Source organism: Eretmochelys imbricata, chromosome 6, assembly GCF_965152235.1.
Source record: "Eretmochelys imbricata isolate rEreImb1 chromosome 6, rEreImb1.hap1, whole genome shotgun sequence".
Taxonomy (NCBI): Eukaryota; Metazoa; Chordata; order Testudines; family Cheloniidae; genus Eretmochelys; species Eretmochelys imbricata.
Window position 1 is genome coordinate 71,622,764 of NC_135577.1, and position 25,054 is coordinate 71,647,817.

The following is a 25,054-nucleotide window of genomic DNA, read 5'->3' on the forward strand; positions in this document are numbered from 1 at the left end:
GACTAAGGAATTTATTTGAGCATAAGCTTTCGTGAGCTACAGCTCACTTCATCCGATGCATTCAGTGGAAAATACAGTGGGGAGATTTATATACACAGAGAACATGAAACAATGGGTGTTACCATACACACCCTAACGAGAGTGATAGGTAAGGTGAGCTATTACCAGCGGGGGAGGGGAGAACCCTTTTGTATTGATAATCAAGGTGGGAAATTTCCAGCAGTTGACAAGAACATCTGAGGAACAGCGGGGGGGTGGGGGGTGGGTGGGAATACTTTGTTAGTTCATGAATAGAATACCAATTGAATTTTTTTATTAAATATTTTTGAATGTTTTTCTACATTTTCAAATATATTGATTTCAATTACAAGAGAATATAAAGTATACACAGTTCACTTTATATTATTTTTATTACAAATATTTGCATTGTAAAAACAAAACAGTATTTTTAAATTCACCTCATACAAGTACTGTATTCAAGCCTAAGTTAATTGTATCCAGTTTGCAAATTAATTCCAATTCAGCAGTCTCTCATTGGAGTCTGTTTTTGAAGTTTTTTTCCTTGAAGAATTGCCACTTTTAGGTCTGTAATTGAGTGACCAAAGAGATTGAAGTGTTCTCCAACTGGTTTATGAATGTTGGAATTCTTGACGTCTGATTTGTGTCCATTTATTCTTTTACGTAGAGACTGTCCAGTTTGACCAATGTACATGGCAGAGGGGCATTGCTGGCACATGATGGCATATATCACATTAGTAGATGTGCAGGTGAACGAGCCTCTGATAGCGTGGCTGATGTGATTAGGCCCTATGATGGTGTCCCCTGAATAGATACGTGGGCACAGTTGGCAACAGGCTTTGTTGCAAGGATAGGTTCTGGGTTAGTGGTTCTGTTGTGTGGTTCCTGGTGAGCATTTGCTTCAGGTTGGGGGACTGTCTGTAAGCAAGGACTGGCCTGTCTCCCAAGATCGGTGAGAGTGATGGGTTGTTCTTCAGGATAGGTTGTAGATCCTTGATAATGCGTTGGAGAGGTTTTAGTTGGGAGCTGAAGGTGATGGCTAGTGGCGTTCTGTTATTTTCTTTGTTGGGCCTGTCCTGTAGTAGGTGACTTCTGGGTACTCTTCTGGCTCTGTCAATCTGTTTCTTCACTTCAGCAGGTGGGTATTGTAGTTGTAAGAATGCTTGATAGAGATCTTGTAGGTGTTTGTTTCTGTCTGAGGTGTTGGAGCAAATGCGGTTGTATCGTAGAGCTTGGCTGTAGACAATGGATCGTGTGGTGTGTCCTGATGAAAGCTGGAGGCATGTAGGTAAGTATAGCGGTCAGTAGGTTTCCGGTATAGGGTGGTGTTTATGTGACCATCGCTTATTAGTACCGTAGTGTCCAGGAAGTGGATCTCTTGTGTGGACTGGTCCAAGCTGAGGTTGATGGTGGGATGTAAATTGTTGAAATCATGGTGGAATTCCTCAAGGGCTTCTTTTCCATGGGTCCAGATGATGAAGATGTCATCAATGTAGTGCAAGTAGAGTAGGGGCATTAGGGGATGAGAGCTGAGGAAGCACTGTTCTAAGTCAGCCATAAAAAGGTTGGCATACTGTGGGGCCATGTGGGTACCCATAGCAGTGCCGCTGATCTGAAGGTATACATTGTCCCCAAATGTGCAATAGTTATGGGTGAGGACAAAGTCACAAAGTTCAGCCACCGGGTTTGCTGTGACATTATCAGGGATACTGTTCCTGATGGCTTGTAGTCCATCTTTGTGTGGAATGTTGGTCTAGAGGGCTTCTAGATCCATAGTAGCTAGGATGGTGTTTTCAGGAAGATCACCGATGGATTATAGTTTCCTCAGGAAGTCCGTGGTGTCTTGAAAACAGCTGGGAGTGTAGGGCCTGAGGAGGGAGTCTACAAAGCAAGACAATCCTGCTGTCAGGGTGCCGATGGACCTATTACCTGTGCTAGTGTGAATAGGCTAGCTTTTGCTGTGTAGATGTACCCACAGATTTCAAGGAGTGATGCTTGCCATTGTAGCCCATTCCAAGGCTGCGTTTCCTGAGATTTATTTGGCTAAACAAACCCTAATCAACTCTTCGCACTTTGCATTGCTGACTCCTCTGTTACATGTTTCCTCATTGTGAATTCAGTAGATCAGATTTGCAAGAGACATCAAAATGCAAGGGTAGCAAATGTGAACAGAACTAAAATCCCAAATTACATCAGTAGATGGACAAGTATTAATAACACAGTTCAACAACCCCCAAAGAAGTTAACAGTAAAGACCAAGACACTGCATTTATGTAATTAAAACAAGTTTAAATTTCTGTTTGTGAATATATATTTAGAAAACCAGAAAGTAACAAAATGTCAGAGGGGAAAGTTTTGTGAAGAATCAACTTCAAACTTTTCTGTGCCAAACTCTCCATGGCCTGGTTGATTGGAACACAGTGCTTAACTCAGTTTTCACTTTATTTTTGTAGTTCTCATTTGAAAGTTGTACACAAGACAAACTATGAAAAAAAACACACCCTGCACCCTTTAGATATGAACAATTACTTTTAAGAACAACATTCAAAGCCCCCCATGCCCCAGATACTTGGCTCCCACGCTCCTGTTTGTTCTTTTATTGAGCAAAGTATATAAAATACATTTAAAAGGTGCAAATGAACAAGTAAATGATTTGCAGATCAAAATAGTATCAAGTTAACTAGGCGTCACCAAGACAATTAATAGCCTGTGACTCAGCAGCAATACAATCCTTTTAGTCACAGAAGCAGCTGCAAAGCTGGTATCATGGAACAACTTTTGTGATAAGAATTGATAAAAGTTCGAGGTGACTTACAAAGAAAATTTGGGTTTGTATTTGTGTCTTTGTAATAAGGCTTGAACATTTTTTTGTTTAAATCTTATAAGTATCAGGAATGTTAAGTCTGGTCTTGTATTTTTCTGAGAGATTTTTCATGGCTCAGCCTGTATATTTGCATTGTAACCCCATGTAGCTAGAAAAGTTCTTAAGTCAGTTGCAGCTTTCTGAAATCACTTTTAAAACATCTTTTGGTTTAAAATAGGTTTCCCTCAGGAAGATTTTCTTCAACACTAATATCTGCAGCATGATGGCCACACAAAACAGCAGCTTCCATAGCTAGATCTTCCACTTACAGCTTCCTCTGAGCTTAGATGGCCCTGGGGACAATGAATATTTAGAAGGATCTCAACTAAGTTCAGCAGGTGTTAGAGCTTTAAAGCAATCTGAACAATAAAGCAATTCTGTCTCAGTCAGGTTCTCACTTGCATGATTTACCTTATGCTATACTATCAGTTCTCCACAGAATTTCATAAAAGACCTCAATTTAATGTAAACAGGCAAAAGAAAACCTTTTATAACATCTTTTGCACCTTCTATAGAGAAGAAAAAGAATGGCAGCAAAGTAGGGCTGTCGATTAATTGCATTTAACTTACGCAATTAACTCAAAATTAATTGCAATTAATCTCATTTTTAAAATCACTGTAAAACAATAGAATACCAATTAAAATTTATTAAGTATTTTTGAATGTTTTTCTACATTTTCAAATATATTGATTTCAATTACAAGAGAATAAAGTATACACTGTTTACTTTATATTATTTTTTATTACAAATATTTGTTGTTTTTACAATGCAAAACAGTATTTTTAAATTCACCTCATACAAGTACTGTAGTGCATTCTCTTTATCATGAAAGAGAAACTTACGAATATAGATAGTTACAAAACTGCACTCAAAAACAATGCAAAACCTTAGAGCCTACAAGTCCACTCAGTCCAATTTCTTGTTCAGCCAATCCGTAAAACAAACAAGTCTGTTTACATTTACGGGAGATAATGCTGCCAACTTCTTATTTAAAAGAGAGAAAGTGAGAACAGGCATTCGCATGGGACTTTTGTAGCCGGCATTGCAAGGTATTTACGTACCAGATATGATAAACATTCATATGCCCCTTCATGCTTCAGCCACCATTCCAGAGGACATGCTTCCATGCTGATGACGCTTGTTAAAAAATAATGCGTTAATTAAATTTGTGACTGAACTCCTTGGGGGAGAATTGTACATCTCTGGCTCTATTTTACCCACATTCTGCCATATATTTCATGTTATAGTAGTCTCAGATGATGACTCCCCAGCATATGTTGTTCATTTTACAAACAAACACTTTCATTGCAGATTTGACAAAATGCAAAGAAGGTACCAATGTGAGATTTCTAAAGATAGCTACAGCACTCAACCCAAGATTAAGAATCTGAAGTGTCTTCCAAAATCTGAGAGGGATGAGGTGTGGAGCTTGCTTTCTGAAGTCTTCAAAGATCAACACTCCAATGCAGAAACTACGGAACCCAGACCACCAAAAAAGAAAATCAACCTTCTGCTGGTGGCATCTGACTCAGCTGATGAAAATGAACATGTATTGGTTCGTACTGCTTTGAATTGTTATTGAGCAGAACCAGTCATCAGCATGGATGCATGTCCTCTGGAATGGTGGTTGAAACATGAAGGGACATAAGGCATGTAAATATCTTGCAACACTGGCTACAATTGTGCTATGCGAACACCAGTTCTCGCTTTTAGGTGACACTGAACAAGAAATAGGACGGAGTGGACTTGCAGGCTTTAAAGTTTCACATTGTTTTATTTTTGAATGCAGGGTGGGTTTTGTTTTTGTTTTTTTTTAAAAAATTCTACATTTGTAAGTTCCTTTCATGATAAAGAGACTGCACTACAGTACTTGTATTAAGTGAATTGAAAAAAAAACAAACTTATTTTTACAATGCAAATATTTGTAATCAAAAATATAAAGTGTGCACTGCACTATTCTGTGTTGTAATTGAAATCAATATATCTGATAATGTAGACGACATCCAAAAATATTTAAATGGTATTCTATTGTTTAACAGTGTGATTCATTACAATTAATTTTAATTGCTTGACAGCCCAATAGCAAAATATTTTAGCTAAAAGTTTAGCATTTCTTGACCCCAAATCTGTCTAAGAGCATTGAGTAAGTGGCAGAAAGTTTCAAAACTCACGATATATGGAAGATACAACTATGGAAGCTGCCATTTTGTGAGTTCTCGTGCTGCAGATATTTGTGTTGAAGAAAGAAGTCTTGCTGAGGCTTTGCGGAAGCAATACTTTAAGCCTAACTATGTTTTAAAAGGTGTTTAAGAAAAATGCAACTGAACTCTTATGAACTCTTCTAGCTACACAGAGATGCAATGTGAATAATTTCTGTAGGAAAAAGAAAATCTGCACAGCATCATAGGTGTGCACAGTGTTTTACAAACATTAGAGCCTAGAGAACCTCCTCCCCCCATTTGGGTTAGGTATTTAAACAAAAACAGTCCCTGCTCCAGAGAGCTTACAATCTAAGTGGTCAAGACTCAGCTGAGTGTAGAACAGCTGCAGAGGGGAGGTAAGGTAGAGGGATAACAAGGGTGGCCAAATACAAGGTTACATATATTAATTGGGATGCTTTTTTAAAAGTAAGTGAACAAGAGATATTAGTGACTCAGCAACAGGTTACTTGTCCCACTGCCATTAGGCCATTAACATGGGCAGAGGTGGGTCTTAAGTATTTGAGGGAGATCAAAGTGGTAGCTATGAAAATTGGTTTGGAGGAAGAAGCCTTTTGGTAGGGTTGGGCATTTAACTGGTCAAAAAACAATTGGTTAACTGACTGAGTCAAACATTGATCAAATATCATCAGTTCTGTCAAACGTGGTCAAATATTTTAAATTATTAGTTTATTAGAAAAGTAACAAAAAAGTAAGGCTTTATGGTCTCTAGTGTGCATAGCCATGGATAGACATTTATGCCTAATTACAAAGTTACTTAACTAGGTTATTTAAGTCAGAAAAATTGACTCAAGCAGCAGCAGAAGGAAAAAGAGCAGGAAGGGAGGGATCTCTCTACTCCCCTCACTAGCACAGAGCTTTTAATATGATCAGCAAGGTCTAGCTGGGGACACAGGTGGAACAAGAGGATTACAAATGGCATATTTGTGGAGGGAGGGAACTGGATGTTTATTTACATAGTCATTTAATGCAGAGTTGTTTGCTTAATGAGGGTGGAAGAGTTAATAGTTGTGATGCATTTGAGAAGGAAGAGACTTAATGGCTGTGCAGATTTTCTTGGTTTTGGGAAAGAGGTTTAGTGACTGAACCCTTCCTCCCTCCTCAGCTCCCTTCTGAGTTAATTTCTGTGCATCTAGTCAGTTTAGATCAGATTTTAAACTCAGGAGCAGGGATGGTACCTTTAAACTTGTTTAATGGTGGTTTACAAAGCACATGTACACTGAAGGCTTGGTATTCAAATAAATAACATACAATATTTGAGAAAATTCCAGACAACCAAGATACTCAACTTTCTATTAGTTCACCTTTTTCCCCCAACAGCATGTAGTAAGTAAGTGATCAAGACATTTAAGTAGGCTTGCTAACAAACAGTACCATAATGAAATCAAAAAGGTAGGCCATCACCAATATCAGGGCATTCTTCCTGGAATATCTGACATTTGACCAGCCAGTTACCTGGCTTGTCAAGCTTACCTTTTGGTATAATTTTTTAAGATGTCAGATTTTTGCTGACATTGATTTTTATATGCATTTTAAAACACTGTCTGGTTTATTGTGCTTTAATTGTAACTGTCTGTTGCTCTCCAAATACCTAACTGCTTTATAAACATTTAATATATAAATTTAAAAACTGCTTTATTTTAAGAAGTTCATTTTAGGTCAGTAGAAAGAAGACTCCTGATTTATCAGGTGGGAAGATCTGTGTTCAAAATCTTATTACGTTAACCATCATAACTAACTTGGATTATCACAAGATGAGTGGTAGAAAGTACCTACCTAAGAGTCCCATTCTCTCCTTTGTCTAGGCTGGTGAACCGACTGTACAGACGAGTGATCTGACTGTGGGAAACTGGAGGGAAAAAGGAAAATTAGACAAGTCAGTTAAACAATAACCCCATCTCCAGATTGGTTCACTATACTGAACCAGTCATCTGCAAACAAACAGACAGATGAAAATACTAAAGCACTGGCAAACTTGTCAGAAGTCTGAGCTGCACTGCCCCTTCCCACCTCCCCCAGTAGCAGGGAATAATTCTGGGGTTCTCCCATGAAGTCAGAAGAGTAGAGGCCAGTGCTGTACATCTGTAAGTGGGATCAGTTAGTTTGTGGTCTTTAACAAAAATATCACCAAGAAGTTTTCAACCCTGGCAATCTGCTTAGTTTACATTTTTGAGGCTAAATATTTAATGATAGTCAAGTTCAACCCCAATATGTCTCTCCACCCCTAAACTGTCAGAATCCATAATCAAAAGCCTTTCATGCCCCAAAAGTCAGTTATGTTCACTTTATCAACCCCTTCCCAAATCCCCACTCAGGTTTGAAGAGTGGAAACTTTGCATTTTTATAAAAATTACATTGATACAGATTGAATGAATTTGAAAGCAAATTACAAGTGTAATGTGAATATCCTTCAATAGCATATTCTGTATTGCTAAACAAACCAAAGCTCTTATCTCTGCCATATTTCTGATGAGCAAAACATTTTAAAATCTGGCTTACAGCTAGGGTAGTTCCTCTAGAAAGCTAGCTGAGCATGCAAGGGAAAAAAGGGCAGCGAAGAATACATCAAACCTACTTGCCTCCTCCTGCAAAAGTCTGCCTGAATCTGAATGCAACTAGTTTCCAGGGTTCCTTGCTGTACTTGTTTCCATCTCCACGACCCATTCAAATTAAATTAAAGACAGATCACGCAAAGGAGCTCAGTTTTGAGAGAGCAGAGCAATAAAGCTTTCAGATCAGAAAGTTCAAGGGATCCCACATGCAGACAAGACAAACATTACATACCCAACAAGTCTACAATTAGTGGTAGAAATGCCAAATTCAAAACAAACTATTCAAATCAGCCCAGGTTTTGGAGGCAACAACTGATATGGTGCTGCCAAAGACATTGTCTAACATCTTACAAAGACTCTAGTGAGGGAGTTCTTTCTGTGGATTCTGGAGTCCTGATCCCCGAAGTCAACAGGCAGGTCTGCACTGGCAGTATGGCTCAGGCCTTGTTAGGTATTTCAGATGTTGTACCAATTTAATACAAACCTAGAGCAGGGGTTTCCTAAATCCTGATGTTTAGTCTACAGCCCTCTACAAGACTTAGTTATAGAAGTGACATTAAGGGCAACTGTACACTACAAAATTAAGTGAAGCTACTTATGTTGACATACAGCCACCACAATAATTCAATTGGTTTTACACATCCATGCTACACTTCTTGTGTCGGTGTGCTGTAAGGATAGTTTTGTCTTTATGGTCCCCACTTCTCTATTGTGTGTATGATCTCGGTCTGGTTCTTCCATTGTTTCTGTCTGTTACATAATTAATTTTGCTAGGTGTAAATCAATTAAGGTAGTGGGGTATGATTGGTTAAAGAATTTTTACACAATAGGTTAGAATTCGTTAAAGAACTGTTAACCAATTATTTTACTAAAATATTGCTAAAGGTATAGCTAAGCAGGACTCAAGTTTCACTATATAAACTGGGGTCCAAGAAGGAGACCAGCAAAGGGAACAGAAGGAGGAGGAGGAGGAAAGACCTGGAAGAAGAACTCACCTCTCAGACACAGCCTAAGATCAGAGCTGCTAAGAATCCTCTGCACGACCGATCATGACATGCAGCAACCAGAATCCAGATGAGACTGGCCTTGTGTGGCTAACAGGGAAAGTCTGCCTGGCTAACAGGGAAAGTCAGGATTGGTGAGCATAACATTGTGTGCTTAGCATGTGTATTTAGCTTGGTAATTGTTAATAAATAGAGGATAAGGATATTACTGTGTAAAGCTCTTTCACTGGTAAAAGGTCCTGAAAACCTGCAAAGAGTACACCTTGAACGCTAGGAACTGGGTAAAGGTGGGTGCCCCTAGAGCAGTGGTGGGCACCCTGCACACGGCCCGTCAGGTAATCTGCTGGCAGGCCACAAGACAGTTTACGTTGACCATCTGCAGGCATGGCCGCCCGCAGCTCCAAATGGCTGCGATTCACCGTTCCCAGCCAATGGGAGCTGCGGGAAGCGTCAGCCAGCACGTCCCTGCAGCCCACGCCGCTTCCTGCAGCTTCCATTGGCCAGGAACGGCCAACTGTAGCCACTGGGAGCTGCGGGTGGCTGTGCCTACAGATGGTCAGTGTAAACAAACTCTTGCAGCCCGCCAGCAGATTACCCTGATGGGCTGCAGGTTGCCCACCACTACCCTAAAGCGCACACGTAACAGAATTTTGTGCAGTTAACAGTGCGTCCTCACCAAGACCACTTTCACAATGCCCCACTCAGGCAGTTAAATCAGTGCAATGGTTTCTGATAAGCAGCAACAGTTGCTGCCAGCAATGCAGTGTCTACACTTACATTGCATTGACCTAACCACATCAACTTAAGGGCTATGCCTTTTGGAGGTGGAGTTAAGTCAGTGTAGTGGGCAAGTTACATCAGTGGGAGCTACATTTTATTGTAGACTAGTGATACTCAGATCTCAGTGGTTTACAGGAGCCAAATTAACAAACAACATTACCCAAGAGAGCTACAATAGTGTGAATTCATTTTTTCATTTACTATTGTTTTTATATACATCTTATTCCCACAGCAAAATGACTTACAATGTTGACCAATTGTAGAATACTTGGTCAAAGCATCCTGATTAGTTAACTGTTTTATCATCATGTGCTGCAAAAAGCTTCATGAGACACATTAAAGAGATACTTACGGCTCCCAAACCTCAGTCTGAGTATCACTGGTTTAGACGCTTATGTCAACCTGACTCTGTAGTGTAGACCAGGCCTTAGTGCACTAATTTGGTACCATGCCAACTCAGTTTCAAGAGCTGATAAATAGGATTAATTGCAAAGGTTTATTCTTACCTGAATAGGTTGCACAGCAGGTATCAAGTCTGTATGACTGGGACACAATAACTGAATTCTTTTATCAGGCTTGTTCTTTCACTAAGTTATTTGTTTAAACTCTGCTGTTCCTTTCTCTAGGATGGGCTGCCAACAGTACTTTGCTCAATGCTTCCTTGACAACCTTGTGTCTTAGCATGGGTTGGGCAATATGACAATTCCAAATAATTGCAAGCACATAGCAAATTGGCTCTGGTCTTTCAAAGATTGAAGTTCATTGTATTATAGACGCAGCCGATAGGTCCCAGAGCTTCAAATATTTACCAGATGCATACTTTTGAGTAGAGTTAAGTGATAGGGAAAGAGGGATGCACTACCATCTAAGTCTAGGCCAGTGTCCAGAATTGGAAGCCACTGGAAAGGAGGAAGGTGCCAGGATTTCTACTCAAGTATCATCTCTGAACAATGATCAGGTATTCCATCTTTTGGATCACCTCCCAACTAGTAGAAGCTTGATAAATTTGAAAACTGTGCCCTTGCTACTAGAGAGGGCATTGTCTTCTCCCCATTGAGAATCTCATGACTGCTGCAACGGGGAAGCAATTCAGGGCTCTGCTAATACGTTCCTCTCTTAACTTCTCTTTTTAGCCCTCCCCACAGAGGCACCAACTTTCTGAGTTCCTGAAGGGGGCTCGACCCCTGCTCCACCCTAGGCCCCACCCCTTCATAAGCTCTCACCCCCAGTCTGCCCCCACCCAGCCTCTTTCCATCCCTGTTCCTCCCCTCCCCCACCAGCACCTCCTGAATGCCACTAAATAGTGGATCACCAATGGGTGGGAGGCACTGCAGGGAGAAGGTGAGTAGCTGATAAGCGGGTGGGTGCTGAGCACCCACTATTTTTTTTCCATGGGTGCTCCAGCTGTTGAGCACCCACAGAGTCAGCACCAATGCTTAAGGCTGTGAGTTTGTCATGGAGGTCACGGATTCCGTGACTTTTCGTGACTTCTGCAGTGGCCAGTGCGGCTGGCCCTGGGCCAGCCTAGGCTGCTCAGGCAGCCCCTGGGCCAGCCGCACCAGCCGCTGCTGGGGCAGTTTTCAGCCACTGCGTCCCCCTGCGCCCCAGCAGCAGCAGGAGTTTGGGTGTGAGAGGGGGCTCAGGCACAGTAGGGGGTAAGGGCTCTAGGCGACGCTTACCTTGGGGGTCTCCTAGAAAGGGGTGACATGTCCCTTTCCTCAGCTCCTAGCTCTGCCTGCTGCCTCCACACACAGACACTGCCCCTGCAGCTCCCATTGGCCACAGAGCCATCTGGCAGAGCCAGCACTTGAGATGGAGGCAGCGCATGGAGCCACCTGGCCACACCACCACCTGGGGGGAAGCTGTGAGGAGCCAGGTAGGGAGCCTGCCCCCCCCCCCCAGTACTAGCAGGGATCCTGCCTCCCCCACATCCTCCCGTCCCAAGTTTTAGTCAGGGGTATGTAGTACAAATTATGGACTGGTCACAGGGACGTAAATTTTTGTTTACTGCCTGTGACCTGTTCATGACTTACTAAAAATACCTGTGACTAAAAGAGCCTTACCTATGCTCCCCCATAAAAATCTGCAGTGATCAACTCGGCTGTCCTCAGCATTCTCAAATGGCAGCGTGAGAATGACAAGATTCTTGGCATTTTCACTACTATCCACAAAATTCTGAAAGGCAACAGTGAAACTGATTCAAGTTGTGTTAATTTCACTTTGATTTTAGCTTTACCAAGCAGCAGCAGCCCTTGAGCAATCTGCAGCCTCAGGATGATAACATTCCCTACTTTAGTCATCCTTATTCATAAGATCACTTGTAAAATTTAAATTGTACATGCTTGGGGGTAGAAACTGTGTCTTGGTTTTTCCATTAAGCACTTACAGTGCCCCACTGTATGCTATCACTTGCGTATGTTTACATTTGTTTCATGTTTGGAAAGTTCCTTGCAATCAAGAATCCACTTGAACTTTTCTATTAAAAATTAAATTTTACACACATCTACAAACTCTTGCACTCTCTTCAGGGAAATCTCCCCCCCGCTTGTAGCCTGCAAACTGCTTTTAAACACCCTGATTGGGACTACTACAATAATCCTTTTGGTGCACTTACATTTAATATTTCTGAATCACATGCTTTTAAGAGCCTTATAGTACAGATGTATTATCATCAAATAAAAGTGCATTTTGAGAACTTATGTTTTCCGTGTAACAGATATTCATTTGAAATGAGTTTTCCTGATTAGTTCTCTTTTGTGATCTTGTGCATACACACCTAACTTGGTCTGTAATCCCCTCCCACCGCACATAGACACAAAGGAAGGGGACAGATCAATAGTAATCTGACTAGTCATGAAACAAGATAATTATATGATCAAAAAATTCAGAGACAGGTCACAGGCAGGGCAACAAATATTCTATGATAGAGGTATACTCTAAATGTTTAGGTGCATTACTTCAGCATAAGGGGAAAAGGGTGTGACCTAAAACTTCAAGTACTGTAACATTCCTATGTCTATTCAAGGACCTGTAAAAACCAAATATCAACAAGCAACATTTTCCAAACCTGGCATCATTCCAGACTTCTCCCCTATTTCTTACACTGGCTACTGAAATGTGCACTTCAGGGGGGGTTCTTAAGATGGTCTTGAAACAAAGTTCCAAGCAAATTTCTAAGTTGATCACAGCAAACTAAGGGGGAGGAAAAGGAGGAGCAGGACTGTAAAATGCCATGTAAGATCTTAGCATGGTACTACACTACCTTGGACTAAGGAATTCAGGGAGCAAAAGTTCAGAAGTTACTGTGGTTACACAAGAATCTACTGATGATTACTTGTCAGATAGCTGGGTTTTAAGGAACATTTAACCCATTTGCCTTCTTGAAAGCCTTAACTATACAGGTATAGCAGAATTACTATTATGCACAAAATGAATCTCAGACTGTCAGCACGGAATTTAAGTATGAAAATCTAAAACTTGAACCTAAATTTTAAATTCAATTTGGGAGAAAATAAAAAGCATTCTGCCACAAAGATCTTTTCTATCCACTCCAGGTACAAAGGCTAATATGAAGTACTGTGTAGCTATTAATACTGTCAGCTGTGGCTTTGCCTTGCCTGTAAGGGGTCCACTTTCAGTGGTGGGAAAGACAAAGGTCACCCACAATTGAGAGAACTCCACAGGCAAGTATCCACCAATAGACTTAATGTTTAAACCAAATGCCCTTTTCATTTACTTCCTCCTATCCAACAGGAACTGGAGAAAATACAGTTTAGTAAAATGGAGACAGATGAGTATAGAGTCCTCAGAGTAATTAACAGTGTTACCATTTCTCAAGTTGGACATTTAGCGACAACATGATGTTCTGCTTTAGCTGGTTTCAGAGTAGCAGCCGTGTTTGTCTATATCCGCAAAAAGAAAAGGAGTACTCGTGGCACCTTAGAGACTAACATTAATAAATCTGTTAGTCTCTAAGGTGCCACGAGTACTCCTTTTCTTTTTGCTTTAGCTGGGTTCACTTTAACTATTTAGCAGAGGAAGTATCAGGAGCACCAAGCTTCTAAGAATTGGTGGATGTTACAGATCCTTCAGAATGACCCACAGTCACAGCAATACTAACTGTTTTTCCACCAAACTTTGTTCCAGGTACTTTATGATCTGCTTTTTAACTGCCTTTTACTTGTGTAGACATTTATACCTGTGGAAAGGGAGAGTAAGGTGCTAACCTAATGGTGGAATTTTCCATCCACTGTGCAGACTACACAAGGTAGAGCAGAACAAGCTTCTAGTCTAAAATTAAACACTAGAAAAGTTAAAGATTACTGAAGTGAGAAAAAACGTAATAGCCTTTACAGTCCATACAGACATGAATCATTTAAATTAATTCACTGACAGCAGAGTTTTGTTTTATAAATCCTTAAACAAAAATTAAATCCTAAAAATAAATATTTTAACTCAGACCTCAAAAACCAGAATCTGAAATTTAAGTTGCAAACCACAAATATAAGTCTCACACTAAAAAAAGTTAAGTGAAGCATTTAAGGGTAATCAGGGCAGGAACTCTCCTAGTACCAATGCTGTCACTTAAATACTCAGTCTCTACACATACTCTAAATCGGGGTAGCCAACCTGAGCCTAAGAAGGAGCCAGAATTTACCAAACGTACATTGCCAAAGAGCCACAATAATACGGCAGTAGCCCCTCCCCCCAAACACCTCCCACCCACCAGCAGCCCTGCCAAACAGCATCTCCCAGTTCCTGGCATGCAGGAGGTGCTGGGGAGGGGCAGGAGAAGGAGCAAGGGCATGGCAGGCTCAGGAAGGGGTGGAGTGGGGGCAGGGCTCATGGTAGAGCCAGGAGTTGAGCAGTGAGCACCCCCTGGCACACTGAAAATTGGCACCTGTAGCTCCAGCCCCAGAGTCTGTGCCTATACAAGGAGCCACATGTTGGCCACTCCTGTTCTAAATGTTCATAAACCAGGCCCATTGCTCAGTAATGATTCTCCAATATTAGCTGAAATAATAACAGCATAATGCACCAAGTATCAGGGGCCTGTCGGAAAATCATTCCCGAATATTTGCTAGTGGTACTGGGACTAGTTAACATTCAGACTATCTAGAGGCCAACAGTTTAAGTTAAACCTTTGCTTGTTTTTAAGTTTCCTCTTTTTAGTAAGAGATGTCTGAATACACATGCAATGATCAGCTGGGCAGAGCAAATTCCGGCTGACAGTGTGCAGGGGGCTACAGGTAATAAAGATCCATGGCTGTTGATGAATCCAACGAGCATGGAAATAGTCTACATACTCAATCTACTTGTATCAGGAATATGTATGTGGTGGAAATCCATCTTTCTGGAAGAGATACAATATCCTCATAAAGGCAAAAAACAAGAGGTAGGGAAACATTTAATTTGGAAAGATTTAATTCTTTGTAGGGGCTGAAGCAGCAAGACTATACAAAAGACAAATGAAATCCTGGAAGTAAAAAAAGTGATTTCTTAATTCTAGGGAAAGTGAACGATTGTGGTTCTCAGAGCTGCAACAATCATGTCTAGTCCACAACACACTCAATTTTACCGAGACAGTTTCATTTACTAATACATGGACGATTAGTGACCCCACTCCTATTTTGCCCAGATTCTGTATTTATGGAAAGGCAATGTTCAACAACTAGAGGATGAGGTAGGTTATACAGAGCACAGTTTTACTATAACAGTTCTTAAAATGTTCCATCTGCATTCATAGTACAAGGATTTGCAAGCTTTCCTGTTGTTGACCACATCCGCAAGTCTCATGGATCACCTCTCTTGCATACATGGTGCTTTCAACAGCCCCTCTTACTTGCAATCATAACACATCCCTAATGCAACTATGCAATCACTTCAACTGCAAAGTAATACTAGAAAGGCATTTACTGTATTTTTAGCCTTTTTTAAAGCAGTTTAGTAGCTGGAAACAATGAAAACCAGAAACATGCAATAAGCCAGCTCTCCAATGACTACCAGAAAGTACCCCATCAATTTATATTTTGGTAAATACAAAAGTAGATTGACGGTTGTCTTCTTCTCCCTTCGCATCTCAGGCAATGCGAATGCAAAAACTATCTTCTAATGTCCATAGTAACAGCTCCTGTGCTTCCTACCTTCCACCCTATAGCACTGTTGCAGGGGACAGTGAGTGTTGTATTCCTGATATTCGCTCAATAGCAGTCCCTATTCAGCACTTACACGTTCCCTGGGCTACAGCACAGAATCAGAGATTTGTACCCAGCTCCCTGACAGTCTCTGCTTTCTATTGTGCCATGTAGCTCTCCACCACAACAGAGAATCTGTCTTGCTGGTTTAGGCCTATCAGGTTAGGAACTCTGCTAGCACTAGGAGTTAAACAATGGCTGATATTAGCACAGTTTTACCTATGAGGCAGGTAGGACCTTTACAGACAAAAAGAGGATTCTCAGCAAAGGTAACTGATTTTGACAAGAAGTGCTGCAGTGCTTCCACCCTGCAATGACAGGTTTCAGAGTAGCAGCAGTATTAGTCTGTATCCCTAGAAGGAAAAGGAGTACTTGTGGCACCTTAGAGACTAACCAATTTATTAGAGCATAAGCTTTTGTGAGCTACAGCTCACTTCATCGATAGCTCAAGAAAGCTTATGCTCTAATAAATTTGTTAGTCTCTAAGGTGCCACAAGTACTCCTTTTCTTTCCACCCTGCGTGTTCCTCCTTTACTAACACCAAATAATGGGGGCGGAGGGTGCAGATTAGGGAGTGTAAAGGCCTCCGATCCGCTACAGCAAAACCCCATAATCCTATAGTCATGGTCGGCCCCTTTTGCTGGGATCGCATCCCCCCCAATCATGAGGCGCTCACGCGGGCCGGTGAGTCACATCCCTCTTCCCTCCTGGGAGGCTCGTTCCCGGGACGGAGGGAATGACCAGGGCAGAAGAGACTTGGCCACGCAGAGAGCACCAATGCACAGGCGAGCGAGCGGCCCCCGCCTGGCCGGAGCGGGAAAGGAGAGAGCCCCCGGCGGCCCAGCCAAGGGAAGAAGGCAAGGGGCTGGCAGCACGGCCGGAGCGGGGGACTGTGCCTGCCCCGGCACCCAAAAGATGCTGTGCCCAGCCGGGGAGAGCCAGAGGCGGTGAGGCAATCTCCGCACTGCGGCTGGGAACAAGCCGGCAGACGGGCCCGCACGACGCTCGCGGCATGGAAGCGGCGCCAGGCTCTCAATGGCCCCGACCCCCGGGCCTGAGTTCAGGCGACCACCAGCCCGAGTCTTGGCCAGCACCGCCCCGCCCCCGCTGCTCCACCGGCCCCGGCTGTGGGGCAGAGACCGGCCGGCCGCCCGCTCCCGTCCCGGCTCGCCCAGCCCAAGCCCGCTACTCACAGCCCGTCTCCTTCTTGATCTCCTCGATCTCCTCGTCCCGCAGCAGCGAGGATGCTCGTGAGCCCATCTCCGGCCGCCGCCTCTGGCCGCAGGGGAGCGGGACAGTGACAGCCGCGGCGCCGCGCAGAGAAGGGGGGGGGGGACAAGCAATGGCGGGCTCGGCCAATCAGCAGCGGCGGCGTGCGGGCCCCGGACGCTGCGGCCGGACACCGGTGCGGCTGGACGCCAAAAAAAAAAAAGGGGGAGAGAGAGAGAAACCCCTGCGCTTCCTCTTATCAACCCCGGCTGCGGGCCCGGCCCCTCCTACACCGCGCTGTAACCCCGCCCCGCAGCTCCTCGCCTCTCACAAAGGAGAGCTCATCAGCGCCTGCGCGGAGCGGCTCCTATCTTTCTTCTCGCTAACGGTCACACTTAGGGCTGTTTAACGTCATCACGAGAGGCCCTAAAAGCGCGGCCCTTGAAAACTACTACTCCCAGCATTCTGCATTCCGCGTTGCTCTGATTACTCACCACAAGGTGTCGCTTTGTTCTCTGGGAGTTGTAGTCCCTACCATGGCCCTGACGCTACACTAGGAGCAGGGAGTTTGTACGTTCTGAAGAGGCCGCCGCCCTGCCCGCGCTATCTAGTAGCGAGTAGCTCCGTACGGGTCCGGAGGACTTGGTAGTGGGGAAGGAACTTGGGAGCTGCCCCTGCGGGATCCGAGCCCCCTGGTGTGATTCCGAGCCCCATGCAGTGACCTTAGTGGTGACCTATCCACAGGGCTGTCTCTGGGTTCCCCCTCCCCTGGGAAGAGCTGCCCTGGGGCCCCCAGCGCGAGCCCTTCCTGACTGCCCTGCCCCTGCGTGCGGGCTGAGAGGCTCCCCACACGCACTGTCACGCCAGCTTGGTGAGCTGCGACTCGAGGTCGCTCCCAAGGGCGGCGCTGAGGTCACAAAAAGCCGCCCCAGCGTGGGGCGAGTTAGTGCGCTGCACAGTAGGGAGTACTGGCTGGCAGAGAGGAGGATTTGGTCTGGCAGACCAGTAGAGACGTCCGTAAAGGTTGGGAACCGCTGCCTAGCTGATAGGTGCAGAGAAGCAGTTATACAGGGACCAAACAGTGCACTGACTGTATTTGCTTTTTAGTGAATGGATCTGCTTAATCTTAACTGTTAAAAGGTCCCATTTAGGAGAGAAAATCCTGATCTGTTCAGCAAAATTTCTGAGATTGTTCTACTTTTCTACAGTCATCATAATTTCAATCCTGTAGTTTGCAAAGGGTCTTCAGATTTTGGCATTTATGCTCCATTTGACTGGGAAGCCTACAATGCTGGTTTTTAGAGCTAAATGTGATTTCTTCTATTACCATTGCCCCATGTATGCAGTTGGTTGACAAATGCAGTGCCTGTATGTTATGAATTATTACATGCTGGGGTGCCTTTCCTCCTCGGTCTGCAGCTTTATTCTACTGGATGCTGAGTGTCACAGCTAGAGGGCATTAAAATGATTCTGGCTCTGTCTTTTCATTTTTCTTCTTGGATTGTCCTGCAGAGGTCCTAAGAAAAGTAAATCTTTTGACAGAGGAGTTCCCCTTTTCATTTCCTACTCTGCTTTGAGAACCAGACTATTTGGGGAGCTAGTTTGGGGATATACCAACATGGATCCGAGCAGCGATTACCAGTTCCTCAATGAGATTCTGGGAAAAACAGTGAAAATCACCTTGAAATGTGGCATCTTCCAGGGAATATTGCAGCATGTGGATTCCAGCAGAAGTATCGTTCTGAGCAGAGGTTTAATTCTTGTTCTGTACTTGTCACCTAAATTAATGTAGTTCTTCAAATCCTGGGGGGGAATGGGGGAGTTCACGAAGGTGTATTTACATATTCTAGATTGGATAGGGTAGGGGCTCATTGGCGTGCTATATCATATGTTGGAAGGGTGTGTGGGTTGGAACGTCATGTCCCACATTGTAAAGAGAACATTGTTTCCCACATGAGGAAGAATAGATTCATGTGATAGATATACATTGTTTGATGTGCCAGGACTGAACAGGGTGTTTGTTCTATACCGTTCTCTGGTCTTTTCTGAGACTATTTAGACTGAGTAGATGGAGGGCATTGCTTGCCCAAATTCTGAATGTAGTGAACAAATCTGAGATTCTGTTTATTTTAAAAGATAACTGGGATTTTAAGTGAAATAGAGGCATAATCTACCTTCAGGATTTATCTTGAGCAAATTAAATCTGCATGTAGTCCTCATTTCAAGAGAGTTAGTAGGAACAGGAGTGGGTTCTGATGTACTTATGCCTTGCTCAGCAATAATTATGTGTAACTGGAATTTGTGCCACTCAAATTACTCAATGGCTGACTTTCACTGATAACTCCAGAATAATTAATCTTCAGCCGTTCAGAAACTAACTAGAACTAGGCTGCTCAGTCTTTTGTGCGGATTGCACCTACTGCTGATTGCACCAGGCACAGACTAACATTCCATTGATTTCAGAGGGGCATAGTTGTACTCATGCAATGAAAAACAAGCAGCAGAAGAGTGAACACTCTTACTTAATGTAACGTTACAAAGGATGTGGGCCCAGCTGTGCTGACAGCTTTGGGATTGCAAAAGAATAACTGAGCCCAGAATTTGCCCCGTTGTGTCCACCAGACATTTGCATACAACAGTCTCATTGTTTTTTGTATTAGTTTTACTCAATACAGTAATTTTAAATTGTTGATTTAGTGCTGTTGCCAATTGTCATTAGCGAAGACCGTTTTGTGGCCTTATTTGGTGTGTAATCAGTTCTTACCTTTAATTTTAATGCAGAGCTCAATGTTTCTGTTTATTTATCTACCTGTCTTTTAATTATTTCAGTGAAGAACTTGGAAACAGGCAGAAGCATGCCAGGTGTGAAGATGTTTTTTGGTTATGAAATTGTGAATGGTGAGAACTTTCTTTGTTCTGCAAGGGTGAGGTTCATGGGTACTATCACATGTTTAGCACTTTTGTTTTTCTTTTCTAATGATGGGCCCTATTCAGGATTTCTTACTTAGATAAAAGTCCCATTTTAGTCATTGAGAGTTTTGGCTGTGTAACTCCTAAGTAAGGAGAGAAAGGATGCTCCAGTGGTAAAGGCCCTAGTCTAGGACTTGGGAGATCTGAATTCAAGTCCCAGCTGTGATGTTGGGCAAGTCATTAACCATTCTGTGCCTCAGTTTCTCCAGCTGTAAAATGGGGATAATACTACTACTTTTCCTCACAGGGATGTTGTGAGGATAGATGCATTAAAGATTGTGATGTGCTCAGATGCTACAGTAATCAGGGAGGGCCATGTAAGTATCTTTAGGCTTTGTGTACACTAGCACTTTTGTGGGCAAGACTTTTGTAGTTGAAAAAAACAAAACTGAAAAAGATTCAGTGAGAAGTTTCTTGTTTAGATTTTCACTTTCCCCTAGAGTGTTTAAGCCAAACACAATAGAATTGTGTTAAAAATGAAACTGATTATAACAAATGAAACTGACTATAATAAAACTTTATAATCCAAGTGTTAAGTAATTAAAAACTGGAAGCATTTTAAAGGGACTCGTTAAGACATAATAATTTGAACAGCACAGAACTCTCTCTTCAATATTTCATTAAATTGTGCATTCTGTAAAACACACACAAAATAGCTGATGTTTTCCTGTCTTTCAAAGATTTAATAGTAGATTTTATAATGAGGTCTCTTATTACTATGATTTAAAGGGATACTGTCAACTTAAAAATCACTCTTCTGTCTGAAAATGTACTTAAAATAATAGATAAAACTTAAGATTACTATAGCTGAGAGGTCAGGGGGAAAATATTTCCTGTTCATCTTTCCCCACTCCCCCTCAGCTTATTTACTTTTTGCATATAACAGCACTTAGCATATCATCAGTTTTGGTTTTTTCCCTATATAATGAGTCAGTTTCCCCATTCATTTGTTTCGGGTCTGTCACATAGCAATATAGGTGAGAAGAACATTTAAAAAAATAGGAAATTTTGATTATGCAACAATAAAATCGGCAGGGAAGTAGTATCCAAAACTGCAAAAATTATAAGATGGGGATAGTAGTACTTGATCGTCAATCTCAAAGCGCGTTGTTAGGATTAGTTAATGTTTATAGAATTCTTGAACATATAAAGTGCTTTATGGGGCTGATCCAAAGCCCATTACAGTCAATGTAAAGATTGCCATTGCTTTAAACCTTGGATCAGATCCTTTAATTTAAACTATTTTAACGCTTTTTTTAAAAAATTGACAATATTTCAAGTTGATGGTCTCCTCTTAAGTATTTTTATAAAGTATGCTACATTACATTGGTTAGTATACTGTGCCAAATTATATTGATTAATATGCTCTGAATTACTGAGTTCATTAAAACTAGGCAAAGTAAATGATCAAAGTACATTTTGAGATTTATTAGCCTTGTGTTTAAGTCTTGTTCACTTAGTTCAATAATTCATGGAAACACCTTGTGAAAAGGCTGTGTTGGGCCTCTGCTTGTCTTCTTCCCCAGATCCAAAAAGACAAAAAGAGGAGTCAGAGCATTCTGTTCTCAGACACAGAAGAATTTTACTGATGAAACAAGAAAAGGAGTACTTGTGGCACCTTAGAGACTAACCAATTTATTTGAGCATGAGCTTAAATTGGTTAGTCTCTAAGGTGCCACAAGTACTCCTTTTCTTTTTGCGAATACAGACTAACACGGCTGTTACTCTGAAAACTGATGAAACAAACTGTGGAGTCAAACTGTCTAAGATAACTTTATTTTGAAGCCACTCCCACAGATAAAGAATTTATGTGCAGTATGCTACTCTGAGGCCTTTTTAAAGCTTCATTTGGGATAGCCATTGTGAATTTTTTAGAAATGTCCCTAGTGAAGACAGGCCTATCTGTCTCTGTGTACTGCTGACACTCTCAGTTTTGCATTGGGGGCAAGGAGATGGAAGGCAGCTCTCAGAGTGATCTATGTACTATACATCCTTGCCTCCTTCTTCAGGTTATCACATTTACAACAAAATTTAATCTGTAAACTGGTGGTGCAATACTGGCCTTATGCAGGGCCATATAGGTTTCAGTAGAGATGCTGTAGCATCAGCTGGTTCAACTTAAATGCCACTGGTGTAAAATATTTCTACTGCATGCTATTGCCTTTGATATCTGATCTATGATTACTTTTTACAATGAATGCCTTGCCATGACTGTGTTCCATACTGGTCAGTACTAGTTCTGGCTCGTCTTCAATTTCTTGGGGATTAAATGTAGTTCTTAGTCAATGAGTTGCTGATGTTAGAGCTGTAACAGAAGTTGTTGGTTTGTATTACAGTGGAATTGCTGGAGGAACTGGAACAAGCTGCAACTCCCATCAGGTATGTTGGAAGGGACTTATCTTTCATGACTGGAAAAAGAATGTACCTATTAGAATAGCCAACAAATGGAGGGAAAATCTTATGAGTATAAGGTTAAGTGACACCAAGATTGTGTTGAACTGTTCTAAGAGGGAATGGGTAAGGAGATGGCTGGGGTGTTTCCATTACTGAAAAGACTCTTCTAAGATGTTCTTCCTTTCTCCATCAATGAATAATTTGTTTGGTTTGTTTGATAATGAACTCGTGGTTTCCAGGGAATATTTCTCACAAAAAACCCTTCATCCACGGCCAAACAGTTGTACAGGGGAAGCTACATTTACCTACATTTGATAAGGTTTGAAATATAACATCTGGAAGCTGGCACAGGTGTGGATTTGTACGTAAAACTCTTGAATTTCTACTCAGGGTTGCATCTCCAACACAAATTGTGTTAGGTTACTTGGTTTTCAAGTATTTCCCAAGGCCATATTTGAAACTATTTAATTTCCCTCAGAAGGGAAATGGGGATTGACTGGCTTTTGCTAACCGATCCCTTAAACTGCAGTTTGCAAGGTGAATACCATTCTCTTTAGCAGCAATCTTTTACGTGTACAAAAAGTCGAACTTAGTCTTTTACCAAAACTTATTCCTGTATTCATCAATCCTTTAAAGAGAAGCTTTTTGATAAATGACCCTTTATGTCTTTAGGGGCTTGTCTCTTGTACTGCTTTAATTATACTGGTGTAAAAACAGATATTGTTCAAGAGGTTTAACCCCCTAGTGTGGATGCAGTTATAATGGTGTAACCACGCTTATAGCGATATAGCTTATAAACACCAAGGATTGTACTGATGTAAGTATTTTGGTATAAAAGCATACTCCTAAACAAGATAGTGAAATTGTCCATAAAACTGTGTAGATCAGTCGTAAGCCAGGTGCTTCAGAATTCCTTGAAAATATGGGTAAGATCTGATGAGAAACAGTCAAATGAAAGTGACAAGTTTTTAAAGTGCTTTTATACAAATGCTAGAAGTCTAAAATAATAAGCTGTGTGAACTAGAGGGCTTCATATTAAATGAGGATAGTGATATAATAGGCATCACAGAAACTTGGTGGAATGAGAATAATCAATGGGACACAGTCATACCAGGGTACAAAATATATCAGAAGGACAGAACAGGTCGTGCTGGTGGGGGAGTGGCACTCTATGGGAAAGAAAGCATAGAATCAAATGAAGTAAAAATCTTAAATGAACAAAACTGTACCATAGAACTTCTATGGATAGTAATTCCATGCTCTAATAATAAAAATATAGCAGTAGGGATATATTACCGACAACTTGACCAGGATGGTGATAGTGACTGTGAAATGCTCAGGGAGATTAGAGAGGCTATACAAATAAAAAACTCAGTAATAATAATGGGGGATTTCAACTATCCCCATATTGACTGGGTACATGGCACCTCAGGACAGGATGCAGAGATAAAGTTTCTTGACACCTTAAATGACTGCTTCTTGGAGCAGCTGGTCCTGGAACCCACAAGAGGAGAGGCAGTTCTTGATTTAGTCCCAAGTGCAGCACAGGATCTGGTCCAAGAGGTGAATATAGCTGGACTGCTTGGTAATAGTGACCATAATATAATTAAATTTAACATCCCTGTGGCGGGGAAACACCACAGCAGCCCAACGTTGTAGCATTTAATTTCCGAAAGGGAGACTACACAAAAATAAGAAAGTTAGTTAAACAGAAATTAAAAGGTACAATGCCAAAAGTGAAATCCCTGCAAGATGCATGGAAACTTTTTAAAGACACCATAATAGAAGCTCAACTTAAATGTATACCCCAAATTAAAAAACATAGTAAGAGAACCAAAAAAGTGCCACCGTGGGTATACAACAAAGTAAAAGAAGCAGAGAGAGACAAAAAGGAATCCTTTAAAAAGTGGAAGTTAAATCCTGGTGGGGGGAAATAGAAGAAGCATAAACTCTGGCAAATGAAGTGTAAAAATATAATTAGGAAGGCCAAAAAAGAATTTGAAGTACAGTTAGCCAAACACTCAAAAAGTAATAGCAACAATTTTTTTGAGTACATCAGAAGCAGGAGGCCTGCTAAGCAACCAGTGAGACCACTGGACGATCGACGTGCTAAAGGAGCACTCAAGGACGATAAGACCATTGTGGAGAAACTAAATGAATTCTTTGCGTCAGTCTTCACTGTTGAGGATGTGAGGGAAATTCCCAAACCTGAGCCATTCTTTTTAGGTGACAAATCTGAGGAACTGTTGCAGATTGAGGTGTCATTAGAGGAGGTTTGGAACAAATTTATAAACGAAACAGTAAAAAGTCAGCGGGATTAGATAATATTCACCCAAGAGTTCTGAAGGAACCCAAATGTGAAATTGGAGAACTACTAACTGTAGTTTCAGAGTAGCAGCCGTGTTAGTCTGTATCCACAAAAAGGAAAGGAGGACTGGCAGCTCTCTAAGGTGCCACAAGTCCTCCTTTTCTTTTCACTGTAGTCTGTAACCTATCATTTAAATCAGCTTCTGTGCCAAATGGCTAGAGGATAGCTAATGTGATTTCATTTTTTAAAAAGGGCTCCAGAAGTGATCCCGGCAATTAATTACAGGACAGGCAAACTGGTTGAAACTACAGTAAAGAACAAAATTGTCAGACACATAGATAAACATTATTTGTTGGGGGAAGAGTTTTTTGTAAAGGGAAATCATGCCTCACCAATCTGCTAGAATTCTTTGAGGGGGTCAACAAGCATGTGGACAAGGGGGATCCAGTGGATATAGTGTACTTAGATTTTCAGAAAGCCTTTGACAAGGTCTCTCATCAAAGGCTCCTAAGCAAAGTAAGCTGTCATGGGATAAGAGGGAA

At 41.8% G+C, this 25,054-nt stretch overlaps 2 protein-coding genes and 1 long non-coding RNA gene across 5 annotated transcripts in view; 2 read left to right on the forward strand and 1 right to left on the reverse strand.

The window, feature by feature from the left end:
- Window positions 1-4,851, forward strand: part of LOC144265836 (uncharacterized) — a 33,894-nt gene extending 29,043 nt beyond the window's left edge. The window contains exon 2 of the long non-coding RNA XR_013346377.1: window positions 4,194-4,851. This is a non-coding gene — a long non-coding RNA (uncharacterized LOC144265836). The remainder of the gene's footprint in view (window positions 1-4,193) is intronic.
- CHP1 (calcineurin like EF-hand protein 1) overlaps window positions 1-17,546 on the reverse strand; it is a 42,304-nt gene extending 24,758 nt beyond the window's left edge. Inside the window, exons 1-2 of one of the 2 annotated variants that reach the window (XM_077818867.1) lie at window positions 16,825-17,546; window positions 6,878-6,950 (exon numbers count right to left, since the gene is read on the reverse strand). In XM_077818867.1, the coding sequence (XP_077674993.1) occupies window positions 6,878-6,950; window positions 16,825-16,891 (140 nt within the window). In that variant the 5' untranslated portion in view covers window positions 16,892-17,546. The remainder of the gene's footprint in view (window positions 1-6,877; window positions 6,951-16,824) is intronic. The other variant, XM_077818866.1, reaches the window with a different exon arrangement.
- The window catches only part of EXD1 (exonuclease 3'-5' domain containing 1), a 33,742-nt gene continuing 26,115 nt past the window's right edge, over window positions 17,428-25,054 (forward strand). Inside the window, exons 1-4 of one of the 2 annotated variants that reach the window (XM_077818865.1) lie at window positions 17,428-17,485; window positions 18,353-18,591; window positions 19,670-19,738; window positions 22,147-22,189. In XM_077818865.1, coding sequence (XP_077674991.1) covers window positions 18,459-18,591; window positions 19,670-19,738; window positions 22,147-22,189 — 245 coding nt within the window. In that variant the 5' untranslated portion in view covers window positions 17,428-17,485; window positions 18,353-18,458. Of the gene's footprint in view, window positions 17,486-17,869; window positions 18,592-19,669; window positions 19,739-22,146; window positions 22,190-25,054 lie in introns of those variants that run through there. The other variant, XM_077818864.1, reaches the window with a different exon arrangement.